The following is a 26,863-nucleotide window of genomic DNA, read 5'->3' on the forward strand; positions in this document are numbered from 1 at the left end:
TTACATGGAACATTGGTTTTCTTTTGCTAATAATATTTAAATTGCCTGAGAAATAATCTCAGTAAACATTTTATCTGGTTTTCAATGAAGAAGGAACACTTGTTGCTGTGCACATACAGTGTAAATAGAAAATTGGATGCTTGCCATTTTGGACAGTTGTCTGTTAAACCTGATACAAGTTGAATTAGTTTGCAGAATGCATCCTTTTCGGGGTTTTCTCTAGCAGCTGAGGAGCTCTTCGGAACTTTAGTGTGTTACACTTATTCTGTGGACGAGGGAAAATTTTCTTTTTGTGTATTGGCTGTCTGAAATTGCAAGCCATTTAATTGTTCTCTTACTCGCTGCGGTGCAAAATATCTTTATGTACATCAACATTCCTAATCTTTCCCTCGACACCATTTTTGATGCCTCTGAAACCAAATAGTTTAGTTTGACTGTGCTCTTTGCCAGCCATCATATCTGCCTCCAGTTTTCAGTACAGTACATGTAATTTGTAATTAAAGCAGAAAAGGGAAAAATGCAAATCCTACTGGAAATAAGATAATGCTTGTGGAAAACATGACCTCCTCTTTTGCTTCCTAAATATTCCTCAGATCATTTTCTATCCCTGGGTTAAGGATTTGCATTTAAAATTATTTTGTTTGTTTACGTTTTCTCTGTTTAACCCTGTTCCAGTGCTATAGATGTGGTGTAGCTCCAAGCCTGGTGTACAGTAGAGTTGAGGAATACCTGCAGCAGCACACCCATTTCTCTTTTTATCCTGTTTCTCCTTTGTTTACAAGCCTTTATTAGAGACGATGCATATGCGCCACATGTCATATCGCAGTATAGAATGGACGTAGGCTTGTAAAAATTGTTTTGTAAATTTTCGTCCTTTTGGTCTTTACCTGTTCCAAGGTGCATTGTCATTTTGTGAAATATCGATCACAGGCCCAGATTTTGCTCTCGAGGCAAGTGCACAGAGTTGAAAAATTTTCCATCTCGCTGAACCGGTCCCAGGAACAACCCCCACCACCCCCACAACCAATGGCTGGATTTTTGCTCCAAGAGGATGGGGGCGTGCTGGAGTGAAGCTCTCCTCCACCATCTCCCACTCCCTTCTCCCCCCCCCCCCCCCCCCACTAGAAACAGTTCAGAGGTGACCACAGGCAGCTGAGTTCCAAGACAGACTGATGCCCGAGAACTTTGACCCAATTGTGATAAAAGTAGTTATCGCCTTTACAACCTCTCACCCCCTACCCACTCCCCAATATCTATGTATCCCACCTTATGTCCAGCCCACTCCTTCATGGCCCTTTGTATCCTCCGTGCCAACTTATAGCCCTCTACCTTTGATTCCTTATAGCCCTTATGCCAACTTTGTGCCATCTCCAGCCAACTCATAACACAATAACGTTTGTCCATGCCAACTCACCCAGTATCCATCGTGGACCTGAAAAGTCTTTAACTCTTATTAAAAACAAGCACTTGTATTCATAGCCGCATTTCAAGGACTACTAATCCCTTAATATCTTGGAGCTGTCAGTCAACCTAGAAACGTACAACAACCCGTTCCCCACTGTGATGATAGGTTGTGGAAGCAGTCAAGCAGCAATAATACAATAATGATAGCCCTCCGGTTCTGTCAACAAACAGCTATTGAAATTACAAGCAACAATTCTTTTTTCAACTCTGAATACAATGTTTTGGTTGCAAATATAAAGAGCAGAGGTTTTAAATAACTTGACAGCTTGAACGTGCCATGGACATTATCCATCATATTACGTGCATCAATGTCATTCTTATTAGCTTGGATAAAAGACTGGCTTACGACAGAAGGCAAGAGAGTCGGGATAAATTGGTCTGGTTGGCAAGGTGTAATTGGTGGGGAGCCACATGGTTCGGTCCTCAGGCCCTAACGATTTACGATAAATATCAATGACTTGGTTGTAAAGATACTATCGCCAAATTTGCAAATGAAGCTAAAATAGGTTGGATAGTAAGTTGTAATGAGGAAATAAGAAATTTACAAATGGATATAGATAGGTTAGGTGAGTGGGCCAAAATTTGTCAGATGCCATTTAACGTGGATAAGTGTGAAGTTGTCCATTTTGGTCAGAAAAATGGAACGGCAATTTATTATCTAAACTTCAGAGTGCTTCAGTGCAGAGGGATCTGGGTGTCCATGTGCATGAATCTCAGAAAACTAGTATGAAGGTACAGCAGGCAATAAGAAAGGAATAGAGTGTAAAAGTAGGGAAATGTTGCTGCAACTGTACAAGACATTACTGAGACCGCACCTGGAGTATTGTGTACGGTTTCTGTCCTCTGATTTGATGAGGGATGTAGTTGTAGAGGAGATTCATTCGATTGATCCCAGAGATGAGGGGTCTGTCTTGTGAAGAGAAATTGAACAGTTTAGGCCTATGCACTCAATTTTAGAAGATTGAGAGGAAGGTATTTGAGGTGTATATAAGACGATAGAAGGTGTTGACAAAGTAGATGTGGAGCAGATATTGCCTCTTGTGGGACAACTTAGAATGGAAGGTCATAGTTTTAGAATAAGGGGTAGCAGATTTAAAAGGAGAAATTACTTCTCTCAAAGGGTCGTGAATCTGTGGAATTGACTAGCCCAGATTGTGGTGGATGTCGGGACAATGAGTAAATTTAAGGAGAAGATAGACATATTTTTAATTAGTAACGGGTTGAAAGGTTGTGGAGTTGAGGCCAAGAGATAGCCGTGATCGTATTGAATGGTGGAGCAGGTTTGAGGGGCTGAATTGCCTACTCCTGCTCCTAGTTCTTATGTTCTTAAACATTTTAAGTCATGTGCTGTGGGGGAAACTGACCTCACTCCAGCAAAAATGGTGTCTGTTTGCATCGAGTTGAATGACCCTGATGTGTTCGGGCCATTTTGGTTAAGATGTGCAATCTCCACAACTCTGAAAATCATAGACCACAATCTCAGTCTTTAAGATGCTGATGCAGTCAGTATATGATGGGCAGGTGTTGTCTGTAGATGACAATGTGAGGATTGGAGGACTATTACAATCCACTTGGCTAGTCCAGAATTTTGTCACAAATAATCCAATGTTTCTCCATCTATTGCTCATTCTTTTTTTTTATATTTCTGTCAAAATTCAAGGATGGTAGGGCAAAACTATCCAACTCCAATTCTATCAATGGATAAACGTTCAGTTTTACTTGCCCAGAAAAAACAAAAGTTCATTTATATAGCACCTTTCTTGGCCTTTAGATAAATCAAAATCCTTCACAACCAATGAAGACAACTGTAATATAAAAATGCAACAGTTTGGGTGGCTCACAGCACCAGGAACCCTGTTTTGATTCCGGTCTTGGGTGACTATTCCATCCGTATCTGTATGGGTTTCCTCCCACAGTCCAAAGATGTGCAGGTTGGATGGATTGGCCATGCTAAATTGCCTTTTTAGGGGTTACAAGGACAGGGTGAGGAAGTGTGCCGAGATAGGGTGCTCTTATATATATTAAAAAAGAGATAGGGCGCTCTTTCAGAGGGTTGGTGTGGGCTCCTTCTGTACTGTAGGGATTCTTGGAACAGTTAATTTGCACATAACCAAGGTCCTGAAAATAGAAATGTAATAATATGTTAGTGATCTTGATTGAAGAATAAATATTGGTCAAGAGAACATGGCTGCTTTTCTTTGAATTGTGCCATGGGATATTTATGTTGGCAGATGGCGACACAGATTAGAATTTCATCTGACAGCACATCTGACAATGCTGCACTTGCTCTACCTCACTGACTCATAAAGAGTTTATGCTGCAGGCTCCGGAATAGAGTTGAACCCACAAATTTCAGACTGTGAAATAGAATATAACTACACGGAACCAATATTTACTAGTGAATATTTATGCAGAACTTCTGAAGATTAAGTGTAAATGTCGCGACAGTCCAGAGGACTATAAGCTGCTCTCCCCTTTGAGGACTGGTGGTGATTTAACCTGAGGGGTCAAGATGAGGGGCAAGGTTGAGAAGGCAGGGCCTTCCTAATTGGTCTCAGCCAATACGGGAACTGAACCTGCACTGTTGGCGTCTCTCCACATTGTGAACCAGCCGCTAACCAACCCTAAAATCCATTAGATACTCGATTGTTCATAGTCTGTGAAAATAACAAATTTGAGGACTGACTTTCCTAATTGCATGTGTTTTTAAGCTAAATTGTCTTGTATCTGTTTCTTGCAGGTTCAAGCAAAGAAAGAGAACCTCTTGCCTCCAGCACTAAGTGAGTGCATTCCAAAGTTTTATTTTCCTCAAGGTTGCCCAAAAAGAACCCTGAATGTAGATGCAGTTATTGCCAGGATAGAAGATGCCTACACACAATTTGAAAATGAAAGAGCAACTCTGGAAGACATGGGAAAAATTGCAAAGGTAAGTACATTTTCCACTTCTTTTGTGTAGTTTTGTAATATTGGTTGGATATGAGGAAAGTAATAATAATCTCTTATTGTCACCAGTAGGCTTCAATGAAGTTACTGTGAAAAGCCCCTAGTCGCCTCATCAGGAATTCAACCCGTGCTGCTGGCATTGTTCTGCATTGCAAGCCAGCTATTTAGCCCACGGTGCTAAACCATATAACCTACTTTTTAGTTTGTTGATGCAATTTAGTTTTTGGATTGGATTCAAATTATTCAGTGTCCTCTTTCCTCCTCCCATTCATTCCCATGTATTATAGTCATTTGTAATCTTTCCTACTAAAAACTTATAGGGGAACCTTTTGAGTACTTCAAACAGATTGTAGAGTGGAGCAATTGTGCTGCCCACCCAAAGTCTTTGACAGATGGTGAGAGATATTTTGAGGGCCAATACTAATTAGTTTAATACCAGTAATTTGTGAGAGAGCCACACTATTTTCAGTACAGGAGAATTAGTTTATTGTGACTTTTAATGGTGGCTGGCAACCTCCCTTACTTCACTTCTGTTGTCAGATTTTCCCTTGTATTAATTGGGGAGAAAAAAGCAAACCTGTCCATCCCCAGCAAATTAATGAATAAACTGGTTGTCAAAAATTTACAATATAGATTTCTCCCTCCGCGTTCAGGTTCAGACATCTGGTAATGCCTAGTCAGTTTGTTTAATAGAGCTGAGTCAACTTATTGAGCTTGTTTAATATTTTGTGCTGGACTTTCCAAGAACCGATCTTGATAGTTGCTGTAATTTTGCATTGTAATTTTGCGCAATCCTTTAATGGATTGCATCGCCTACCAGTCCATACAAGAGAGCTTGGTGTTGTCTATTTCTACCCTCCTACAGAATCATAGAAATTTATGACATGGAAGTAGACCGCTCGGCCCATTCTGTTTGCGTTGGCCAAAAAAGAACTATCTAACCTAACCCAGCTCTTGCTCTGTAGCCATGTAGGCTACGGTGCTTAAGTGCATATTCAAGTGCTTCTTAATTACAAGGAGAGCTTATGCCTTTACCACCCTTTCAGTTGGGGAGTTTCATGCTCTTGTAGTCCTCTGGGAGAAAGATTTTCTCTTTAACTCCCCTCTAATTCTTTGTCAACTGCTGAGAAGATCAGGTCCTTTTTATTCTGTCCACCTGTAACTATTCACCTCAGTTAAACTCCTCGTCGCTTCCCCCATCCAATCATTCCTCATAGCCAAACATTTCCAGTCCTGGCAACATTCTCGTAAATCTTTTCTGTAGCCTCTATAGCGTGATCACACGCCTCCTGTAATACAGCCAGAACTGTGGAAACACCAAAATGCAATTTTTTTAATTAATTGGTGACCTAAACCAGTTATCTGCTAGCATATATGGATTTTGGAATTTGTATGTTCTCCCCATGTCCACGTGGATTTCCTCCGCGTGCTCTGGTTTCCTCCCACAATCCAAATATGTGCGGGTTAGGTAGGCCATGATAAATTGCCTCTTCTTGTCCATGGATGATAGGGACTGGTTTAGCACAGTGGGCTAAACAGCTGGCTTGCAATGCAGAACAAAGCAGCAGAGATGGTTCAATTCCTGTACCGGCCTCCCCGAACAGGCGCGGTAATGTGGGGACCAGCGGCTTTTCACAGTGACTTCACTGAAGCCTACTTGTGACAATAAGCGATTATTATTATATGTGTAGGTTAGTTTACGGAAATAGGGCGGTGTAGACAGCAGAGTGGGTATGGGTCGGATGTTCTTTGAAGGGAACGGTGCAGACTCGATGGGCTGATTGGCCTTCTGCATTGTAATAAAGATTCTATGAAATCGAGAGGACTAGGATTAAGGGGAAATTAAGTTTATTCATTATTAAGGGTGATTAAGCCTCTCTGAAATGATAAACTCAAAAGATGAACAGTGAGCAACTTTTTTAAAATATAAATTTAGAGTACCCAATCATTTTTTTTTCCAATTAAGGGGCAATTTAGCATGCCCTATCCACCTAACCACATCTTTGGGGGTGAGACCCACACAAACTTTGGGAGAATGTGCAAACTCCACACAGACAATAACCCGGGGCCAGGATCGAACCCGGGTCCTTGGTTCCATGAGACAGCAGTGCTAACCACTGCACCACCATGCCGTCCTGAACTGAGCAACTTAACAGTAGAATTCCAACCGTACTAAATGATTGTGCAAATCTTCTGCCTTATGCATAACTTCAATTCACATCCACGTCACCTGCTGAGGCAAATCACCAGGTTTGCTCATTGTAGCTTTTTGATTTTGATTTGATTTATTATTGTCACATGTATTAGTATAGAGTGAAAATTATTGTTTCTTGCATGCTGTACAAACAATGCATACCGTACATAGGGAAGGAAGGAGAGACTGAAGAATATAATGTTACAGTCATAGCTAGGGTGTAGAGAAAAGGATCAACTTAATACGAGGAACATTGTTAGAGAGTTTAAAAGAGTTGGAATGAAATTTTAGAAGCGTAGAATGAGAGTAAAAGATAGAATTAGAGGTCATGCTGGGCACAGCTTGCAAGAAGTCACCTCGCTTCAGCGCCACTGTTCTTTACCTCTCGTCTGGTTTTAAATCAATGGGGAAAAGCATGTCCGTTCGAGGCAGAAACTGAAGATGGTCTGATTTACATGTTGAATGAAGTTTGAATTGTGGGTAGTGCCTGTGCCATTATGTGAGGTATAGTTGATGTGGGCCTTTGCATATGAGGATGCATTTTGTGTAGGTGGTGTCAGCATGAGACCTATCATCTGTATTTTATATATTTTTTTGTGTTTCTTCGTATATATCCTATTGGGTGTCAGAACATAAAAAGTACAATTGACAAAGATGAAACAATGAACAAATGATTTGTGTATACTCCGCCATCTCTTACTGTTTACGCTTCATCTGATTCTGTCCTGTTTTTTAAAAATGGTTTTTATTGGATTTTGATATTTTGTATTTAACAATTCATGTTCCATATGACAAAACGGTGCCAAAAATGGGGAGAAAACCATGTTTCAAATTTTGCTACTGCTTTTCATAAGGTGTGGGCATCACTGCGTGGACCAGCATTTATTGTCCATCCCTAATTGGCCTTGAGAACAAAGAACAGGAACAGGCCCTTCGGCCCTCCAAGCCCTCCGTTGTAGTGATCTGTATATCTGCTGGTATGTAAGGGGTTAACATCTATTATACTGCTCGACAACCACTAGATGGCAGCACCACATCCATGTATATAAACTACACTTCGAGAAGGTTCCCACCTCCTCTTAACAGGAGTGACCAGTGAGCAGAGTGTTCGAGATATAGCTTGGTTGGCACGTGTGTTTAAACATTATTTATACTTATTCTTAATTAATCATCAATTATAGTTGTAGAAGAGTGAATAAACTCAGATACTTATATCCGTTATTCAATAAATGTTATTTGCTTAATTTGAAGACTGATTAGTTTTACTGAACTACAACCATCAGACCATTCTGGAAGTAAGCAAAAGAGTAACAACATATTGCCAGCACATAAAATCGCTTGGTACCAGGATTTGGCTTCGAAAAAACGAGCTAGATAGATTAAGGAAGATCAAGAAAAGACAAAATTAGTATCGGCTATTTAACTGGGGAAGCCTCACCGCAAACGGATCCTTTGCAGAAAATCACCTCGATGGACCATGCACAAGCTTCATGTCACCTCAAGACTACTGGTAATTTAAACTCTAATTGGAAACTGTTTAAGCAACAATTTCAAATCTACTTAGAAGCTACTGATTTCAGTAGCTGATGCTAGAAAAATTGCATTGCTTTGCTTCTATCAATGGCAGGACAGCATGCAATTGAAATATATAATTAATTTCAATGCTCTGAAGGTCAGGACAAAACCAAACTCGAAGTAATATTAAGTAATTTTGATGACCACTGCAAGATACAAACAAATGAAATATTTGAATGTTTCATATTCAACAAAAGACTGCAGAAAACAAGGGAATCATTTATAAGCTTTGTCACAGATTTGAAACTCCTAACTCAATCTTGCAATTTTGCAGCAATGCATGACTGGTAAATCCGTGATCAGATTGTATATAGCATAAATGATAATTTAAGAGAAAGGCTTTTAAGACAGCAAGACCTAATGTTACAATTAGCCATATAAAAAGCCTAGCACATGAGCAGAGTAAGAATCAATACAATGAATATTATAACCGTTAAAAAAAGGTGCGAAAATCCACCACGTGGTTGAGTGTAAAAATGGTGTTGCAATCGATGAAGATGCACGTTTCGGACGGCAGCCATCTTGCGCACACGCCCTCGAACCCTGCACATGCGCACTACTTCAGAAAATGCGAGATGGAAGAGAACCGGTCTGCGCATGCGCGAAGTGTCTCGTGCGTCAAAACGTCGACAACATGATGTGTTATAGATGCAGTGCCACCCATTTAAAGAGGAAATGTCCAGCTCATGTCCAGCTAAGTGTGGAAAAATTAATCATGCTTTGCAGTGTAGATCTACTGTACAATTTCAAACTCCTAAACAAAAATACAGGAACATCAACATTTGGAGTATGGATTCAACAGAGAAAGAAACCGAAGATAATTTTTCGTCAGACAATGACAATTATTCACCAAATACATTTTTTGTGGGAATGATGGGAAGATGTGAGGAACCTGAAGGAAAGCCAAGCAATCCTCAGCAAGTCAATTCTGTCAACACCAACAATAAATGGAATTCTGTCGTTCAAGTTAACAACTGTCCTATTTTGTTTAAACTTGACACAGGAGCTTCAGCAAATCTATTGTCAAGACTGGCTCCATAAGATTCAAGAAGAATCTGAGATAACTTCCAGCAGCTTGTAGACTGAAGAACTATAATGGCAACCTGATCTCTTCAATAGGATCATGCCATTTGAAAGTCTCAAACAAACAAAAATCAAGAAACTCTTAAGATTTGAAATCGTAAATAATGATAAATTTTCACTTTTAGGAGCACAAGCATGGAAAGACGTGCAGCTTGTGCAATGTATATACACAGCAACTCAATTTACACCAAGTTAGGTTGAAGAAATCCAACACATCTTAAATCAGTGCCCTGATGTATTCAGATGCATGGGCACATTACCGTTCCTGTATAAAATTTATTCCGGAAGGATGCCAAGCCAGTTATTCATCCGCCTAGGAGGATTCCTGTGCCTTTGCGAGAAAGGTTAAAACAACAACTTGACCGACTTCAAACCCCAAGGTATTAAATCCTGAGTCACACGACCGACTGACTGGGTGAGCTCATTCGTTTGCGTTTAAAAAAAAGTCCGGTGATCTTCACATCTGCATTGATCCTAAAGATCTCAATATTTTATTGTATTTTTTTTTATTATTTACTATTTTCTTTTCTTTGGTATGTTTGGGTGTGCCCTTCTCTTCTATATATGTGTGTATGTATATGTATATATGTCTCTTATCCTGTGTACATAACGGTAAATATACTTTGTTCAAAAACCCAATAAAAAACATTTATATTAAAAAAAATAGAAGGGAACACTATCCCATACCAAAGCGCAAAGAAATCGCAAGTGAGATGGTGAATGCACACAACTTCATGAAGTTAGTCGCATCACAGGGATTTTGGCAACTGCAATTAGACGACTTGAGCAGATTGCTATGTACTTTTAACATGCCCTTTGGACAATTTTGCTTCAACCATATGCCGTTTGGTATATCAGCATCTGAGATATTCCACAGGATCATGTAGCAAATGACAGAAGGAATTGAAGGTCTGACGGTGTATATTGACAACATCATTTGGTCCACAACCAGATGACTTTCGAATGCATCAACAAATTGGATTCAAACTGAATCAAGCTAAGTGTACCTTTGCTGCACAGTCTTCACTGAAATTCTTGGGCGATACCATTTCTCATCAAGGTGTCAGACCTGATGATGGTAAGATAGCCGCAATTCAAAACCTGAAAATTCCAGAAGACAAGAAAGCTGTTCTCAGATTTTTGGGCTTCGTCAATTTTCTTGGCAAATTTATCTCCAACTTGTCAGCAAGAAAAACAGCATTGAGAAATTTTATCAGAAAATCTACTACCTTTGAATGGACACAGCCATCAAAAGGAATGGACAGATCTTAATGCACAACTTATGACTGCACTGATACTCTCTTTCTTCGATCCGAAAAGAGCAACCAAAATATCCACTGATGCAAGTCAGGATGGGATAGGCACAGTTCTCTTACAACAAGATGAACATTCTGATCGGATTTCTATAGCATATGCTTTGAGAGCAATGACAGCAACAGAATGCAGATACGCACAAATTGATGAGGAATGTTGAGGTCTATTGACAGGAATACTCTAATTCCATGATTGTCTATGGACTCCCAATCTTCACATTTGAGACGGATCACAGGCCGTTGCTCCACATCATTGACAAAGATCTAAACGATATGACGCCCAGACTTCAGTGAATAATGATGAAATACAAAGGTATGATTTCAACTTAATTTCTACACCTGGGAAAGAGTTAATTATTGTAGACACGTTCCATTGCAACAGATAGCACACCGATGGAATTTATACGCGATATAGAAGCTCAGGCTCAACCTGTATCAGATGAAAATCTGCAATTAATTTAGTCAGAAACGAAAAAGGACGCTACACTTCAGAGGGTCATGTATCCTTTCTTTTTTTTAATATAAATTTAGGTTATCCAATTGTTTAGTGTGGCCAATCCACCTACTCTGCACATTTTTGGATTGTGGGGGCGAAACCCACGCAGACACGGGGAGAATGTGCAAACTCCACACGGACAGTGACCCAGAGCTGCGATCGAACCTGGGACCTCAGCGCCGTGAGGCAGCTGTGCTAACCACTAGGCCACCGTGCTGCCCTCATGCATCCTTTTCAACATGGCTGGTCGAAGGGGGGTTGTCCTCAATACCATAACATACAATCTGATTTGACAATACTTGATGGTCTTCTATTGAGACTTGTCCAAATTGTTATCCCACAATGTCTTCATTCCGACATTCTTGAAAAGATTCACGAGGGACACCTCCGTATCGAAACTGTAAAAGAAGAGTGCAACAGGCAGTCTACTGGCTGGGAATAAACAGCGACATCACTGACATAAACCTGTGAAAGCTGTCAAAGACACCAACCTGTCCAATGCAAGGAGACCCTTCAGCAGCATGAACCGATCACATCTTCTTGGACCAAAGTAGGGATTGACCTTTTCCATTCAATTGGTCAAGATTAGGTCTTGATAGTGGATTATTATTCTAACTATCCAGAAGTTATGAAACTTCCAGACCTGACGGCATGGAATACCGGATACTATAATGTCGGCCAATGGTCCATGTTTTGCAAGTTTGGAATGTTCATAATTCTTGACAAAATATAACTTCATGTGGCATCCAATCCTCACTACCCTCCGTCCAATGGCAAGATAGAGAACGGTGTTCACGTAGTCAAACAGTTGATTAGTAAAGCAAATGACTCAATGTAAAATATCCATCTTGCTTTGTTATCTTATAAAGCTATACCACTATCTTCAGGACTCTCGCTGGCTCAAATGTTACTTAACGGGGATCTCAGAACTACCTTAAATCAGACTGCAGAATCTAGACCATTTGCTGTTCTGAAGAAGATTGAAGAACAACGTTCAAAACAAAGATCGTACTATGACCAACATAAAGCTCAACTGGAACCACTGACAAAGGATTACCTTGTCTGAATCAAAAATCCAGAAAGAGGATGGTCTGTCTGCTCCAGCTACAATCATTAGGCAAGCAGCTCCACGTTCCTACATAGTAAAATCGGCGGAAGGCACAATTTTCGAAGTAACAGACGTGCTTTACAGAAAATTAGGCTTCACCAAACCAATTTTTCCAAATTTAAACTTCACTGACTCAATATTTTGTGACAATCTGCTGCATACCAGAAAATTGGATGGCATGCACAAGATTCAAAGTTTCAGATTCACCACCTCGCCAGTTCAGAAGATGGACACAACGATGAAGAAAACCAAACACACTGAGCTTATAAAATATTGTATTATTGTGTGTAGTCATTACTCAATTTTTGCATCTACAGATTTACATCTCATGATTTATACTTATCTTGTTATACAATTTTCTCTGTAGCATAGAAAATGTTTATTTAAAGAAAAAGGGGGCATGTAGTGACTGTATATCTGCTGGTATGTAAGGGGTTAACATTTGTATTGTAGTGCTCGACAACCACTAGATGGCCGCACCAGATCCATGTATATAAACTATACTCGGAGGAGATTCCTGCCTCTTCGTATCAGGAGTGACTAGTGAGCAGTGTTGGAGATATAGCTTAGTTGGCGCGTGTAGTTAAACATTATTTATACTTATTCTTTAATCGCCAGTTTTAGTTGTAGAAGAACGAACAAACTCATAGATATTTGTAACCGTTATTCACTAAATGTTATTTGCTTAATTTGAAGACTGATAGTTTTACTGAACTACAACCATCAGACCATTCTGGAAGTAAGCAAAAGAGTAACGACATACTACTATCACTTAATATAACACCGGTCATGATACCAACCTTGGCCAAAACCCTCAGAACTTCATTGTGCCGTATCCTCTACACCCATCCTGTCCATGTATTTGCCTTTTGAACGCCATTAATGTATCTGCTTCCACAACCACCCCTGGCAACGCATTCCAGGCATTCACCACTCTCTGCATACAAAACCTGTCTCGTATATCTGCTCTAAACTTTGCCTCATGGACCTTAAACCTATGCTCCTTGGTGACTGACCCCCCCCCCCCCCAATCCTAAGAAAAAGAGTGCCTGCCCATCCACTCTAACCCCTCATAATCTTGTAGACCTCTTCTCAGGTCACCTCTCAACCTCCATCTTTCTAATGAAAACAGTCCGAGTCTATTCAGCCTATCCGCATAGCTAACACCTTCCAGTCCAGGCAACATCTTGGTAAACCTCCTCTGCACCCTCTCGAAAACCTCCACATCCTTCTAGTACCATGGCGACCAGAATTGTGTGCAATATTCCAAGTGCGGCCTCACCAAGGTTCTATACAACTGTAGCGACTTGCCAGTTTTTATACTCGATACCTCAGCCAATGAAGGCAAGCAATCCATATGCTTTCTTGACTACCTTGTCTACTTGTGTTGCCACTTTCAAAGATATGCAGACCTGCATGCCCAGAAGGGCAGCACGGTAGCATGGTGGTTAGCATAAATGCTTCACAGCTCCAGGGTCCCAGGTTCGGTTCCCGGCTGGGTCACTGTCTGTGCGGAGTCTGCAAGTCCTCCCCGTGTGTGCGTGGGTTTGCTCCGGTTTCCTCCCACAGTCTAAAGATGTGCGGGTTAGGTGGATTAGCCATGCTAAATTGCCCGTAGTGTCCTAAAAAGTAAGGTTGCGGGGGGGGGGGGGGGGGGGGGGGGGGGGGGGGTTGGGTTACGGATATAGGGTGGATACGTGAGTTTGAGTAGGGTGATCATTGCTCGGCACAACATCGAGGGCCGAAGGGCCTGTTCTGTGCTGTACTGTTCTATCTCTCTGACTTTCTATATTCCTAAGAATTTTGCCATTTACGGTATATTTCCCCTCTTTTAGATGGACCAAAATGCATTATCTCATATTGGTTCGGATTAAACTCCCATATGCCATTTATCTGTCCAAGTCTCCAACCTATCTATGTCCTGCTGTATCCTCTGACAATCCCCTGCCCTCTTGACAATCCTCAACACTATCTGTCACTCCACCAACCTTGGTGTCATCTGCGAACTTACTGATCAGACCAGCTACATTTTCCTCCAAATCGTTTATGTATACTCCAAACAACAAAGACCCCAGCACAGATCCCTGTGGAACATCACTAGTCACAACCTTCCATTCAGGAAAAACCCCCTTCAACAGCTACCCTTGCCTTCTGTGACCGAGCCAGTTCTGTATCCATCTTGCCACCTCACCTCTGATCCCGTGTGACTTCACCTTTTGTATCAGTCTGACATGAGGCACCTTGTCAATGGCTTTACTGAAGTCCATGTAAGCAACATTCATGGGTCTCTCCTCATCAATCATCTTTGTCATCTCCGCAAAAAACTCGATCAAGTTAATGAGGCGCGGCCTCCCCTTCACAAAGCCATGCTGTCCATCAGTAATGAGTCTATTTGTTTCCAAATTAGTATAAATCCTGTCCCTGAGAATTCTCTCCAATAATTTACCTACTATCGACATTAGGCTCACCCGCCTACAGTTTCCAGTATTATTCCTGCTAACCTTTCTTAAACAGCAGTACCACATTAACTATTCTCCAGTCATCTGGGATCTCGCCTGTAGCCAATGAGGATAAAAAGATGTCAGTCAAGGCCCCAGCAATTTCCTCCCTTACTTCCCTCAGTATTCTGTGGTAAATCCCATCCGGCCCAGGAGACCTATCTACCTTAATGTCTTTTAAAGTCCCAATATTTCTTTGCTCCTGCAGCTCCAAGAAAGACTCTGTGTTCAACAGCACTTTAGAACCATAGAATTCCTACAATGCAGAAGGAGGCCATTCAGTCCATCGCATCTGCACCAACCCTCTGAAAGAAGACACGACCGAGGCCCACTCCCCCGCCCTATTCCCGTAACCATATCTAGCTTGCACATCCCTGCACACTAAAGGGCAATTTAGGATGACCAATCCACCTAACCTTAACTTCTTTGGACTGTGGGAGGAAACCCATGCAGACATTGAGAAGAAGTGCAAACTCCAGACAGGCAGTCACCCAAGGCTGAATTGAACCCGGGTCCCCGATATTGTGAGGTAGCAGTGCTAACCACTGTGCCACCATTCTGCCTCCATCGCATTTTTTTTAGGCCTCTACAAGGGACTCCCCATCAAGTCATTTCCTGCACTGCCGAGCTGGATCAGGGTGCAATCCCCCCCCAAGCGAGACTCCGGGGTACCATCATGACTGGTTCACGACTTTATGAACCAGTATCAAACAGTTGAAGCCTCGCTGCCGAGGCCGGTGAATCCTGTGCCCTGGCTGAATTGAGCAAGCACATATCAATTGGTATTTATTGTCACATTTAAATGAGCCTAATGGTTCATTTAAATGTGTGCCGCCTGAATCTTGTCCAGCGAGAGCACGATCCAGATCACAATGCGAGATTCAACTCTCGAGACGTTCCGGCATCGTGAATCTCAATGCAAGCCTCTCAGCCATATCCGTAGGCAGTTTAAGTATCACCACGTTGCTGTAGGTCTGGATTCAGCTTGGCCAGACTGGCTAAGGACAGCTGATTTATTTCCCTAAAGAAAATTTGTGAGCCAGATGGGTTTTTACTGACAATCCAATGGCTTACTGGTCAGCATTACTCATACTAGCTTTATATTCCAGAATTATATAATGAATTGAGTTTGAATTTCCAGTTGCTAACATGGGTTTTGAACACCCACACATTTCCGATCATCCATCAAATCAATTACTGTCTACTTTGAGTTCCTTGCCTCCCTCTTCACTTTTTCTGCTCCATTATTTTTGAATGCTGTTAACCTGTAATAGTTGCGAGGAATTGTCCAAGACCTAAAATCTTGTTTTCCCGCAGGTTCTGTTGCGCCTGCTCAGTAATCATTTTTTTTTATTTTGTTTTTGTTGCATTACTATTTGTTTCACTTTAACCAACATAACCTTTCTGTAGCTATCAATTAAGGTTCTAGGTTAAATGATTAGCTTATGATTTGTCTTGTTTGACAGGTTTGTGACTGCCCTCTGTATTGGAAAGCCCCGTTGTTTTGTGCTGCTGGTGGAGAAAGAACAGGATATGTCTCTGTTCACAAGTTTGTCGCAATGTGGAGAAAGTAAGTGTTTATTCTCTCGCATGTTGTTTCATTCTGAGTAGCGACTGGGCTTGTTACTTCCTTTTAGTGAACAAAGTTGAATTTAGATTTGAGTTAATTAGAAAGGGGGTGGGGCAACACCACCACACCAGATACCAAATTCATTTTCATAAGTTTATGATTTTAGTGCAACAGCAAATAGGATGAAGTATAGGCGCTGAAGGTAGAGCTTCAAGACTGAGGTCACACAAGTAAACTAAAATTGTAGAACCACCAGTGCTATTTTCTTCGCTTCTGTGGAAGATTTTTTATTTGAAATTAAACTATATTGAAGAGGAAAAATTCTGGGACTTTAACTTTCAGTCATGAGGGGCGGGATTCTCTCCTACCCGGCGGAGCGGGGGGTCCCGGCGTAGCGGAGTGGCGCCAACAGCTCCGGCGCCAGGCCTCCCCAAAGGTGCGGAATTCTCCGCACCTTTGGGGGCTAGACCCAGGCCGGAGCGGTTGGCACCACGCCGACTGGCGCCAAAACCGGCACCAACGTACTTTGACGCCCGGGGCTGGCCGAAAGGCCTTCGGCGGTTCCCGTATGCGCCGGTGGGTTATTCTCTTCCGCCTTCGTCATGGTGTAGGCCGTGGCGGCGGCGGAAGAGAAAGAGTGCCCCCACGACACTGGCCCGATCGGTGGGCCCCGATCGCGGGCCTGGCCATCGTGGGGGCACCCCCCGGGGTCCGATCACCCCGCGTCCCCCCCCCCCCCCCCGGGGGCCTGCTCGCGCCGCCGATCCCGCCGCCACCAGAGGTGGTTCAAACCTCGGCGGCGGGAGAGGCCTCCCAGCGGCGGGACTTCGGCCCATTGCGGGCCGGAGAATCGCCGCAGGGGGTTCGCCGCTCGACGTGGCACGATTCCCGCCCCCGCCAATTCCCGGGTGGCGGAGAATTTCTGCCACGGCGGGGGCGGGATTTTTAGCAGCAAGGGCGATTCTCCGACCCTGCGTGGGGTCGGAGAATTTCGCCCCAGGTTTCGGAGCCAAAACCCACTCAAAATGTTACAGAGATTGATCATTTCAAAAAGATATATGAATTTCCCAGTGGAAATAATTGCACAAGATTTCATGTTTTGAGACTTCTACTGTAACAAACAAACTAAAATCAACATCATCTGAACATCATTTAGTAGCAACTAATGCAGTAAGCTAAGAAAAACATGCCTTCTCATTAACTAATTAGCACCACAAAAAGTCCCACACCACCTTGATGCATTACACCACACTCAGCAGGTATGCTGGCTTTCCAACAGGATTCCTTCCCCTGCCACACCACGACGAGTCTCCGGTGTCTTTTCAAAAGTCCCTTCACTCAATTTCCGTCGCATCATTTAACAGTTTTCCAGCAGCACGGCCCTCTTGGACTTAAAATCTCTGCAAGCTTCATCTCTTCAACCGCTCTCACCAGCATTCTACTTGGAAGTTCACACAAAATCCAGCTTCAATTTGAGGTAATGTACTCTCCTATCACACTTCTGATTAAAGTCAGTCTCTCTTCAGAATCTATAAATATCTGACAGACAGATATTTGCCTTTGGAAAAATTAGGATTTTGCGCCACTTCAGTTGAATGTATTTCTTCTCTCATGTAATCTTCTCAGCATCTTCTCCAGCAATCTCTCCCTCTGGTCAGAATTTTGAGCCCAGGACAGCCATCAGTGAGAACGGCGACATGGGTGGACATTACGCAAGGATCAGGAAACGTGATTCTTGCCAGCGAGATCAGGCTTTCCGATTTTCTAGGCCTCGGTGGTGGTGGAACAAGAATCCTGCCACAGGAGGCCGGGAATGTCATTTAAATACATTATAATATCATCAGCAAGTCCTCCCGTTGGGACTTTCCCCTCACTGAATATTCAATGGTGGCCGACGCGATCTCACACTGCCGTGATTTACAACAGCTGTATAAAACTAGAACCTGGTGACCCTCAACTCTGAAGGGGAATTGGAGGTGAACGCTCAAGTTGACCTCACCTTCCAGGATGCCCGGAGCAACGGGGGCAGAGGGGAAGATGCAGGGGACCCAGATAATTTCAACTTGAGGGCTGGGGAAGAGTGAAGTTTGGTCTTGGCATCTCAGGGGGGGGGGGGGGAGCGAGGGGGGGGGGGGGGGGGGGGGAGCGAGGGGGGGGGGGGGGGAGCGAGGGGGGGGGGGGAGCGAGGGGGGGGGGGGGAGCGAGGGGGGGGGGGAGCGGGGGGGGGGGAGCGAGGGGGGGGGGAGCGAGGGGGGGGGGAGCGAGGGAAGGGGGGGAGCGAGGGAAGGGGGGGAGCGAGGGAGGGGGTGGCGCTCACGGCCTTGGTGGCCCTTCGTGGATGGAAGCCTCTAAGTCTTTTTTTATAAATTTAGAGTACCCAATTCATTTTTTCCAATTAAGGGGCAATTTAGCGTGGCCAATCCACCTATCCTGCACATCTTTTGGGTTGTGGGGCGAAACCCACGCAAACACGGGGAGAATGTGCAAACTCCACATAGACAGTGACCCAGAGCTGGGATTGAACCTGGGACCTCGGCACTGTGAGGCAGCAGTGCTAACCACAGCGCCACCGTGCTGCCCGTACAATTCTTTTCCCTTCCCTCGGAAAGATGATATCATGCCAGGGTCCCTCTAGTACCAGCTGTTCCGCATTATGTCTTCCAAGTGGCCGTTCTCTTGTCATTCTACATCGCGGAGAGGTTTATTTGTATCCTAGCTGATCCTCATGCACTTGTATACCTTTTGTATCTAGTCTTTTGCATGTAATTATGAATAGGAAATATAGCAAACGACGGGCTTATGTTTTTTTTTACTCCCTAACCAAAGAATATTTTAGGAGTTGCCCATTGCTTCAGCTGCAAGTAACCATGTATAAAATTTAGGACTTAGGACCTTTTCTTAGTGCCACGTGCGTTATAGTTTTAATCCACCAAACTAAGACAGGGCCATAAGATTGAAAGATACATGAATAGACATAGATTGAATATATTGAGTGATTTCTATTTTATCCGAAACTTAGAAATACCATCCATAGAACCCAACTGGTAAGTTTCAATAACACTGATTGTAATCATAGATTGATATTCTGACATTGAGTATCTAGGGATGGGGTAAGAAGCTTGTTAATGTACCCTTATTGAAAACGTTTGAAAATTAACTTTGGCGGGGGAAACTCAATATGATGATTCAAATTACACATTATCTCGTGGGCTTAATTGGCCAAAGTGACATGCCGCATACACATTTTTAGACCAACTAGTTAAATAATGGTTTTGTGGTAAACAGAAATGTGAAGAGTAGGCTGGAAAGAGAGCAAGGCAGGTCTGCATTTTGTTTTTACATAACTTTTGTCATTTATGCTTGCTATATGTGGTACGCACACATTTGTGATGTGGGACAGCATCCAGCTTCCCAACCAAAAATGGAGTAAACTTGTTAGAGAAACATGTAAATGATTTCCAATTTTGAGGGTGGGAAGTCAACTGATTAAAATTATACTGTAGCACGCAATGTGATAGAAAGCCCCCCCAAGTATTGGAAATAAATATCTTTCTTCTTAAAAATTGTAGGATCTTGCAAAACTGCCATGATGATGCATCTAAATTCCTATGCCTCCTGGTAAAGCCTGGATGTAATTACTTAGAGCAAGAGGACTTCATTCCGTTGATACAGGTGGTGCATTTTATTTCAAACTTTTGTTTTTTCAAAGCATTTTGTGGGATGGTACCAATGTTCATCTACACAGTGCAGATGCTGTGAGGAATAAACAGAGTGTTGAGCATATTCTTTGGAAGGGCAACTTGAAATATTCTAGAAGACAACTATATCATGCGTGTTGCTTTTTGAAATTCTTCAGCCACTTCCTTTTAAAATAAGATTGAATTATTTTTGAGTGAACCACACTGATTTAGCAATGATAAGCTTAAGGTGATGGCAAATGGGAAAAGAGCAGTAACGAACAGAATTCTGTTCTGCCTCTGTTAATATTTCACGATATATATGTGAATATTTCACAATATGCGTGAATCTTGAGGAGAAGAGTAAATTGTCATATTTGCCGCTGATACCAAGCTGACTAATATAACATAAACAATAATCCCAAGAAATTAGAAAATAAGGTAAGAGTAGCTTATACATATTTAAATTGGGAACAGGGAAGATATGTGCATTAACAAATGTGGCATGGGATTAGTTTATTGTTTACATTTACTTACTAAAAGATTTGAGTCAACATCAACTGTTGTCAATAAAGCCACACTGAGTAACCGCGACTATATTTAAATGCAGAGCTGAGGAGATATGCACTGTGGGGGAGCTGTAAACCAAAATACCAAATTTATCGTTCAACCTCCAAATGAAGAAATTAGCAGCATGTAACTTGTATTAAATGTTTTTATTAAATTTTTAACATTCTATACACTGTACATTCAGGAGTATATGCTCGGTTACAATATTCAAGACATTTCCCTCTGTATTGATCCACATCCCACCCCCTCCTTCAGGGTCCCCCCCACCCTAACCTCGCTCCGTTGGCTGTTGGCCTCGAACGGGTTCAGGAACAAGTTGGTGAATGGCCTCCGTGTTTGTGGAAGCCATCCTCTGACCCTTGGATAGTGAACTTGATCTTCTCCGGGTGGAAGAATTCTGACAGGCCCGCCAGCCTGTGGGTGGTGCTTCAGATCGCCAGCCGAGCAGGGTTCTCCCCCTGGCGATTAGTGAAGCCAAGGGAAGAGCGTTGGTCCTCTTCCCCATGAATCGATCTGGCTGGTCCGATACCATGAATACTGCCACTCTTGGGCATCGCTCCACCCTCAACACTGCCAGCTTGGACATTGCCTTGCAGACGACTGTCCAAAACTGTGGGTGTGGCTGGCTGTGCCTCCCTGGCACGGTTTACATTTGTTCTCCCACCACCGGGAAGAACCTGCTCATTCGCGTTCTTGTTAGGTCTGCTTTGTGCATGAGGAGGTGTAGTTAGCCCTGCTCTGTGCTTCGCTCCAGTTCCCACCCTCTTTCCATCCCTAGATTTTCCTCCCATTTTTTCTGTACTTTGTCTAGAGGGAAGCATGTCCTTTCTAATAGTCATCCGGCCTGTTCCTGTGCTGTATTGTTCTTTGTTCTTTGTACAGGTCCCTGCAGTTTCCACCCTCCCACACTGCCAGTAGCTCATCTAACATTGTGTTTCTAGGGGTCTGTGGGTAAGCTGTCATCTCTGACCTGTAGTTGTCGGAGTTTGTTTCGGTTAGGTATCTCCAGTCTCTCTAGGGTGACTAGTCTGTCCTCGATGTAAAGGTTTCTAACCATCGGTGTCCCCCATCCTTGTTTCCCTCTGCCCACCCCCCACACACATGCAAACGCCATAATCATCTTCTCTATTGAGTTGAAAAGGCCTTGGGAATGTAAATCGGTATGGACCTGAAGAGGAACCTGGGCAGTACATTCATCTTGATCATCTGTACCCTCCCCGCCAGGGAGAGCGATAGTATAACCCATCTCTGTAGATCCTTTTTCATTTCCTCTACCAGACTGGTCAGATTCCACTTGTGAATCCGTGTCCAGTCATGGGCTATCTGGATCCCCAGGTAGTGGAATTTGTTTTGGGCTGGTTTGAATGGTAGTGCCTCCAGGTCTGCCTCTCTCCCTCTCGGGTTCGCAGAGAATACTTCACTCTTGCTCAGGCTGAGTTTGTAGCCCAAGAAAGCTCCAAACTCTCCCAGGAGCTTCATGATTCTTTCCATGCCGCTTTACAGGTCTGAGATGTAGAAGAGCAGGTCATCTGCATAGAGCGAGATTCTGTGCTCTCTGTCTCCTCTTCGGATTGCATTCCAGTTTCTCGCTGCTCTGAGGGCAATCGCCAGCAGCTCGATTGCCAGGACAAATAGGAGCGGGGATAGCAGGCATCCCTTGTGCCTCTGCAGCTGGAAGCATTCAGAGCTGGCGGCATTGGTCGGTACACTCGCCTTGGGGGCATTGTACAGGAGTTTCACCATGAGGTGAACCCTGTCCCTAGCCCAAACTCCTCGAGTACCTCCAATGAGATACTTCCACTCAACTCTGTTGTAGGCCTTTTCTGCGTCCAGGGAGACTATCACCTCTGGTGTTTTCTCCCCGGATGGGGTCATTATCACATTCAGCAGTTGTCTGATGTTCGCAGTTGGCTGTCTCCCCTTAACAAAGCCCGCCTGGTCTTCTGCGACCACATCTGGCATGCAGTTCTCCAGCCGCTTAGCTCAGGTCTTTCGCGAGTATTTTCCAGTCTGCATTGAGCAGCAAATGCAGCGATTGGGTCTATGATTCGCATTCTGTTGGGTGTTTGTCCTTTTTGGGTATCAGCGATATAGTAGCTTGTGTTAGCGTTGGAGGCAGGTGCCCCTCGCTATCAAGTCTGCGAGCATCTGCTAGTGTGGGACCAATGTAGTCACAAATTGTTTGTAGAAGTCTGCCAGGAACGCGTCGGGTCCCGGCGCCTTCCCCGCCTGCATGGAGTCGATGCTCTCCATGACTTTTCCCAGTTCTAGTGATGCTTCCAGCCCCCTCTGTCTATCATCCCCCAAGATTGGCATGTCCAGTCCATTGAGGAACAGTTGTAATCATCGAGTCCCCGTTGAGGGGCTCGGACATGTACAGCCCTTAGGAGGAGGCCTCGATCACTTTGCCCTTTTTTGGTTCGGTTAGTAGCCTGCCTCTGCTATAGCTATCTCCCTCATGGCTGGCTGCTTTCTCAGCTGGTGAGCCAGCAGTCGGCTAATCTTGTCTCCGTGTTCCTAGAAGGTCCCCTGTGTCTGGTGGAGTTGGTGCTTTGCTTTCCTGGTGCATAGCAGATTGAAGACCATTTGTCGCTTTTGTCTCTCTGCCAGGAGCTACGGTTGGAGCCTCTGAGTATCTACTGTAGTGCTCCAGAATGGAGTCAATCAGTTGTCGCCGAGCCCCCCTCTTCCCTTTCCTGAGACCCTTATCGGTGATAATTTCTCCTCTCATGATAGCTTTTAGTGCTTCCCAAAACAAGGAAGGTGAGACCTCCCCGTTCTGTTTGTTAGTAACTTACTTGCCTATGACCTGTGATGTTTTGTGTTGGCCAAAAGGGTCGTGCTAACCTCCATGTGGGGTGTTCATGTAACGTACATCCATGTAATGTGAAGTGTGGTCAAGGATTACTATTGCAGTGTATTCTGCTCTGGTGATCTCTGGAAGCACCAGATTTCCCACGACAAAGGGTCTCCACCCACATCGACTTCTATGTACTGGCAAGAAAAATGAGAATTCCTTCTCACCTGGGTGCACGAACTGCCATGTGTCCACTGCCCCCAACTGTTCCATAAACGTTCCCAGTTCTCTGGCCATGCCTGCCCTTTTCCCCGTTCTGGGGTTTGATCTGTCCGTCAGTGGATCCTGTACACAGTTAAAGTCTGCCCCCATGATCAGTCGGTGGGTGTCTATGTTGGGGATTTCCGTCATCTGATAATAATCTTTATTGTCACAAGTGGGCTTACATTAACATTGCAATGAAGTTAAAAGCCCCTAGTCGCCACATTCCAGTGCTGTTCGGGTACACGGGGATAATTCAGAATGCCCAATTCACCTAACAGTACGTCTTTTGGGACTTGTGGGAGGAAACCGGAGCACCCGGAGGAAACTCACGCAGATACAGTCTGCGGGAACGTGCAAACTCTGCCTAGACAGTGACCCAAGCGGGAATCGAACCGGGGACCCTGGAGATGTGAAGCAACAGTGCGAACCACTGCTACCATGCCGCCCGATCTTGTTCCACGTTTCCGAGAGTGACCTGCTGAAGCCAATGTAGAGCCCTTTATCATCTCCCCCCCCCTTCTTTCTATCCCTCTGCCTATCCAGCGCTGTGTCTTCCCCCGCCAAGCATGCTCTCCCCAATAGGAGATGCGCCGCTGCCGCCCTCTCACTCATAACCTCCTGGCACTACCTTTCCCGCTAGTCTGGTGGCCCTCCTCCCAGGGTCGATCTGACCCCCTACTACGTCCTCTGTGCTGGTATCCCCACTATCTCGTCTTCACCCTCTACTTCGCCCCCTCCTTTCTACGAGCTAGTTCCCTTGTTCACCGTGAGGGGTGCAATCCTGCCTAAAATTATCCATTGATTTCCTCCGCCTCCTCTGTGCGTTCCCCATTGCTGCCTCTCTTGCTATCTGTCCAAACTGTTCTTAGAGACAAACCCATCTGCCTCTACAAGGGCAGTAAAATAATGTTGCTGGCCCTAATATGCTACCCAGAGCTTGGCTGGGTATAGTATCCCAAATCTGATTTTGCTTTTATGTAGGGCTGTCTTTGAATGACTAAATTCCGCCCTGCTCTTTGCCAGGTCCACTCCAATGTCCTGGTAGACTCTGATTTTATGTCCCTCCCAGTTGCATGCCTTTGTCTGTCTGGCCCAGCAAAGAACCCTTTGCCGGTCCTGGTATTTGTGCTTCCCCCACCTTGGGTTTTGGTCGGAATGACTTGTGAGCCTTGTTGATCTCTGGTGGCTTGGGGAAGCTGTCCCTCCCCACTAGGTTGCCCAGCATTATGGTCATGTAGTCAGTCAGGTCCCTGCCCGCGATTCCCTCTGTTGTAGAAATCTACCATGTGGTTTAAGTGTAGTCTCGTATACACTTCAAAACTCAATAGAATTTAAGTTATACTTCTTGGATGCGAAATAAAAATCTTTTACTTGACTGAAATCTTCTTGTGGTTACGAATCAAATATTTTCAATAAGCCCTGCCAGCAGAAGACTTAGAGATATAATTGGCTTAATGCTTTACAAACAGATTTAACTTTCAAAATACAGTGATGGTTTCTTGCTCAAAGCAAAACAGCTTGCGCAGACTTTAAGAGTTAGAGTGGAAGTATGAAAATACGAAATAAGGATAGCAAATAGTTAGGTAAAAGGTATAGAGTGATCCTGGATGGAAAATGTCGGCCCGGACCTCTATGTTTAAGGAGAATGTCTGACTCCATCTGTCCCTACCCCTGCAATGTGCTGATTGGCTTGGATGGGTCTCAAATGCATTTGGTTAGATGGTTGTCAATCATCAATGCGCAACATGTATGCGGATATGTTGCATCTTTGGGTACTTTCTATGTGTTGGAATGTGATTTACACTTTTAATCAATTCTAGCTTTTACTGGTTTTACTGGAATATTATCCATATTCTGAACAATGGTGGATTCATGTAGTCATGGTGCTTATTTTGTCCTTGATCAGATTCATGTAGTCATGGTGCTTATTTTGTCCTTGATCAGATTGTGGTACAGTTGCATAACTTCTGCATTTCTGATCATTAGAACAATGGATAGTTTATAATGTCAATTTAACCTTTCAGTAAAATGTTGCACAAGCTTTAGCTAGCCTTTAGATGTTTCAAATTCTGTGCTTTGCCACTGCAAATCCTGCAAGCTGTGTGTTTTTGTAATCTAAGTTATGCTTGAAGTTTTATGATGAAATCCATTTTAAAATGGATTTTAAACTGGGCTTTAGTATTTACACTAAAATGGCTTAATCAATGCCCCTTTTACCTATCAGAAATAGCTGGTTCCCTACACTCTGGCAGTCCCCACTATTCGGATGTTCTGCCGCCTCGACCGATTTTTGTGGTCCTCGACCTTCCCTTTCAGGCTCCTCTGGGCCGTCACCAACCTCTTGATTCCGGCCTCGAGCGACGATTTGGTGGCTCTGGTCCGTTGATGCTTTTTCCAGCTCCTTTATCATGCTCCATTGGGCTTCCAGTCTCTTTTGCCGTCAAGACCAATCTACATGCGGCCAGCACCACTGTCACCTTGACAGCCGCCTTTATTTCGTCCTTGATGTCATCCCTCATTACCTTCAGTTCCCTGGTGAGGAACGTCCGCAGCAGCAGTAAAATTATCCAATTTACAATCACTACTCTAACTTTGCCTTTTTGTTTTATTTGACTGGTTAAGACACATGGAGCTCCTTGTAAATGTGCCTTCTCTGGTCTCCTCTCCTGCAACACCCCTTTGCTCTTTACAGTAATATATTTTTTGTCTGCCTTCTCCTGTTTGGCCATATAATCTTTTTGTATTAATTTTCTTCCTGTTGGTACTGTTTCCCGGTCAAGGGTCATCATGTAACATGGATCAGTATTTCAAGAGTATTACATTTAATCCCTTTCTAATTGATGTAAAGTCTTAAAAGACCTTTCAAAACATTCTTTTTTTAAAAATAAATTTAGAATGCCCAATTATTTTTTTTCCAATTAAGGGGCAATTTAGCGTGGCCAATCCATCTAACCTGCACGTCTTTCATGTTGTGGAGGTGAAACCCACGCAGACACAGGGAGAATGTGCAAACTCCACACGGACAGTGGCCCAGGGCCGGGATTTGAACCCGGGTCCTCAGTGCGTCGGCAGCAGTGCTAACCACTGTGCCACCGTGCTGCTCTCTTTCCAAACATTCTTAAAAACAATTACAGATTCCACAGAATATTTAAAGACATTACAAATCTTCTTTACTGTACTGCTTCCAAGCCAAATGACTTGCACTAAGGACTTGCCAGGCTCTTCAAGTAGAGGTGAAAGATATTAAGGCAGATACTGTTCAAAGAAGTGAAAGGATGTCCGCCCAGTGTCTAAAATGTCCCCAGTATGAA

General features: G+C 43.7%; 1 protein-coding gene across 2 annotated transcripts in view; it reads left to right on the top strand.

Annotated features, from left to right (window-relative positions):
* ppp2r3b (protein phosphatase 2, regulatory subunit B'', beta) overlaps positions 1-26,863 on the top strand; it is a 143,611-nt gene that overhangs the window by 71,697 nt on the left and 45,051 nt on the right. For both annotated transcript variants that reach the window (XM_038818195.1, XM_038818196.1), the window contains 3 exons: positions 4,205-4,390; positions 16,141-16,244; positions 19,814-19,916. In XM_038818195.1, the coding sequence (XP_038674123.1) occupies positions 4,205-4,390; positions 16,141-16,244; positions 19,814-19,916 (393 nt within the window). The remainder of the gene's footprint in view (positions 1-4,204; positions 4,391-16,140; positions 16,245-19,813; positions 19,917-26,863) is intronic.

Source organism: Scyliorhinus canicula, chromosome 14, assembly GCF_902713615.1.
Source record: "Scyliorhinus canicula chromosome 14, sScyCan1.1, whole genome shotgun sequence".
Taxonomy (NCBI): Eukaryota; Metazoa; Chordata; class Chondrichthyes; order Carcharhiniformes; family Scyliorhinidae; genus Scyliorhinus; species Scyliorhinus canicula.